General features: G+C 44.3%; 1 protein-coding gene across 1 annotated transcript in view; it reads right to left on the bottom strand.

Annotated features, from left to right (window-relative positions):
* Positions 1-1,113: 1,113 nt before the first annotated feature.
* Positions 1,114-2,251, bottom strand: part of LOC103373252 (ATP-binding cassette sub-family G member 1-like) — a 14,654-nt gene continuing 13,516 nt past the window's right edge. Inside the window, exons 12-14 of the mRNA XM_008303101.1 lie at positions 2,110-2,249; positions 1,919-2,037; positions 1,114-1,342 (exon numbers count right to left, since the gene is read on the bottom strand). Coding sequence (XP_008301323.1) covers positions 1,114-1,342; positions 1,919-2,037; positions 2,110-2,249 — 488 coding nt within the window. The remainder of the gene's footprint in view (positions 1,343-1,918; positions 2,038-2,109; positions 2,250-2,251) is intronic.

Raw genomic sequence — 2,251 nt, forward strand, 5'->3', positions numbered from 1 at the left:
CCGTGCTTTACTTAACAAATAAATCTGTAAATTGTAAAAATGTTCACCTTTTCTTCTAGCTGTTACTGATTTCTTCAAATGGTTCTGTAAAGCACTAGTTTAAAGAATTTTTTGAGGAAATATTTCTTGAATCAACTTTGAGGCATTAATTGAGCAAAAATAGGTTCTTTAGGGAACCATTCCTTCAAAAGGTTCTTTCAAGAACCAGCAAGGGAACCTAAAAGAATCACAAGAAATGGTTCCTTCAGACAACTTTAAAACAGGTTCTTTTAGGAACCATTTCACAGACAGGTCTTTATGAAGCCCACCTGGTTCTTCTTTGATTACAGGACTTGATAGTCATCAAAGTCATTTCTGTGCCAAAAGTCTGATGTGAAAACGTTCAGCATTTCTGGGTTCCCTCCTTTAGAATACACAAAACATTTTGAGTTCTGGGCCGTTGGTCAGACAGAACAACATGTTCTAAGATGCCAGTTTGAGTTTTGTGAAACTGTGAACATCTCTCTGTTTTCTGATGTTTCACTGATCAAATGATTTATCCAGAATAAAATACTATTTCGCTGCAGCTCTGGTTTCATGCCGCTACCAAACCAAAGAAGTCCAGCAAACATGCAGAACCTTTTAGGAACCACACAAAGTAGGTAAAGAAGCATCCCTTGCTTAAAGTGATTCTTCAGTTGGTCTTGTTTTGCTTTAAGAGGTCGAGAGCCCTCTGGAGAACCAGTTAAGACCAGCTATTTCTCTGACAGCAGGTCGAAACATTAAAGGAACGTTCTGCAGAGAACTGGAGCTTCAGAAACACTGCAGACAGTAAAATGTGAAATGATCTTTATTGATCAGCAGTGAGATACAGTCTGTGAGCCTCAGCTTCAACTACAGCAACAGAAACGTCCTGAGAACCTTTAAAAACTCATGTTGGGGAACTCTGATCTCTGAGAAGCTGTGTTCTTGCCACATGCAGGTTGTGGCGCCATAGAACCTGCAGGAACCAGGAGACCAGCTCCGGGTTCTGCAGAACCTGAACGAGACAGATTCTATGACGGACGTCGTTCCGTCACTTCGTCTCTTCTTCTTCATCGTCCTTTAACAGCGAGCCGAGCCGACTCTCAGGATCTACCGCTCAGAGCTGATCTTGTAGCGCAGCACGAAGTAGGCGGTGAGCCTCAGGGAGAAGAAGAAGACGGCGAGGACGATGAAGTCCAGGTAGAGTTTGGCGTCCAGCATGTCCAGCTCCTTCAGGATGGCCTCGGACTTCTGGAAGTGGCAGGTGTCGTCCTCGTCACAGTGCAGATCCTCTCTGTCCAACCCGTAGATGGACAAGATGACGCCCTCGAAGCCATACCTGAAACACAGCAGCATGGACGGTCAGTGCTGCGGCGCCCCCTGTTGGAAACTAAGTACAGCAGCACAGAATGCACAACAAGGGGAAATTACAAGTTTAGAAGTATCTTCTGATCTTTTTAAATGAAGTATTGTGTGTTTAAATACACCTGAACGTGTTCTCCAGGTGATGCTGTGACGTTTACAGGAGAGGAAACAGGAAGAGGAAACAGGAAGAGGAAACAGGAAGAGGATTTAACCACAACAAGCTACATGAGTGGAGAAAAGACTGGAGCAGAAAACACAAACATACAAACAGAAACACCTGCATGAGGGACACTCAACAATCATGTCATTACTTCCTCAATAGCAGGAACTATATCAGTTCCGCTATCGTGTTCGTTTCTTTGTTTTATTTTATTTATTTTATAGTTTTTATTTTTCTTAATTCTTTATCGATTTAGTTTTTCTTTATTTTATTTTATTAGTTTAATTTTATTCTATTAGTTTTGTTTTATTGAATTAGTTTCTTTTATGAACGTAACGTAACAATGTGTGAGGTTTTCTTGTGTTCTCTGTGGTCAAACAGCGCCCCCACCTGACGTAGGAGATGTAGGACATCCACTGCAGGTACCAGGGGATGGTGTCAAAGCTGACGAAGAACCCAGAGAACAGCAGAACCGGGATCGCAGTGACCGGACCCACAAATGTGGCCACCTGCAGGAACAAACACACCTGAGCGACAGGTGAACACACAGACGCATGCACAGGTGAGGGGGCGGGGCCAACCTGCAGCGAGGTGGAGGCAGCACCAATCAGCAGACCCAAACTCTGAGCCACCAGAGAGGTGAGAACGCCCAGAGACAGGAAGAGGAAGAAACGGCCGGCGTCCGGAGGCTGTGCCGTCATCCAGTACACGATGCTGCAGTAC

Source organism: Stegastes partitus, unplaced genomic scaffold, assembly GCF_000690725.1.
Source record: "Stegastes partitus isolate 25-593 unplaced genomic scaffold, Stegastes_partitus-1.0.2 Scaffold1936, whole genome shotgun sequence".
In the NCBI taxonomy this organism is placed as follows: domain Eukaryota; kingdom Metazoa; phylum Chordata; class Actinopteri; family Pomacentridae; genus Stegastes; species Stegastes partitus.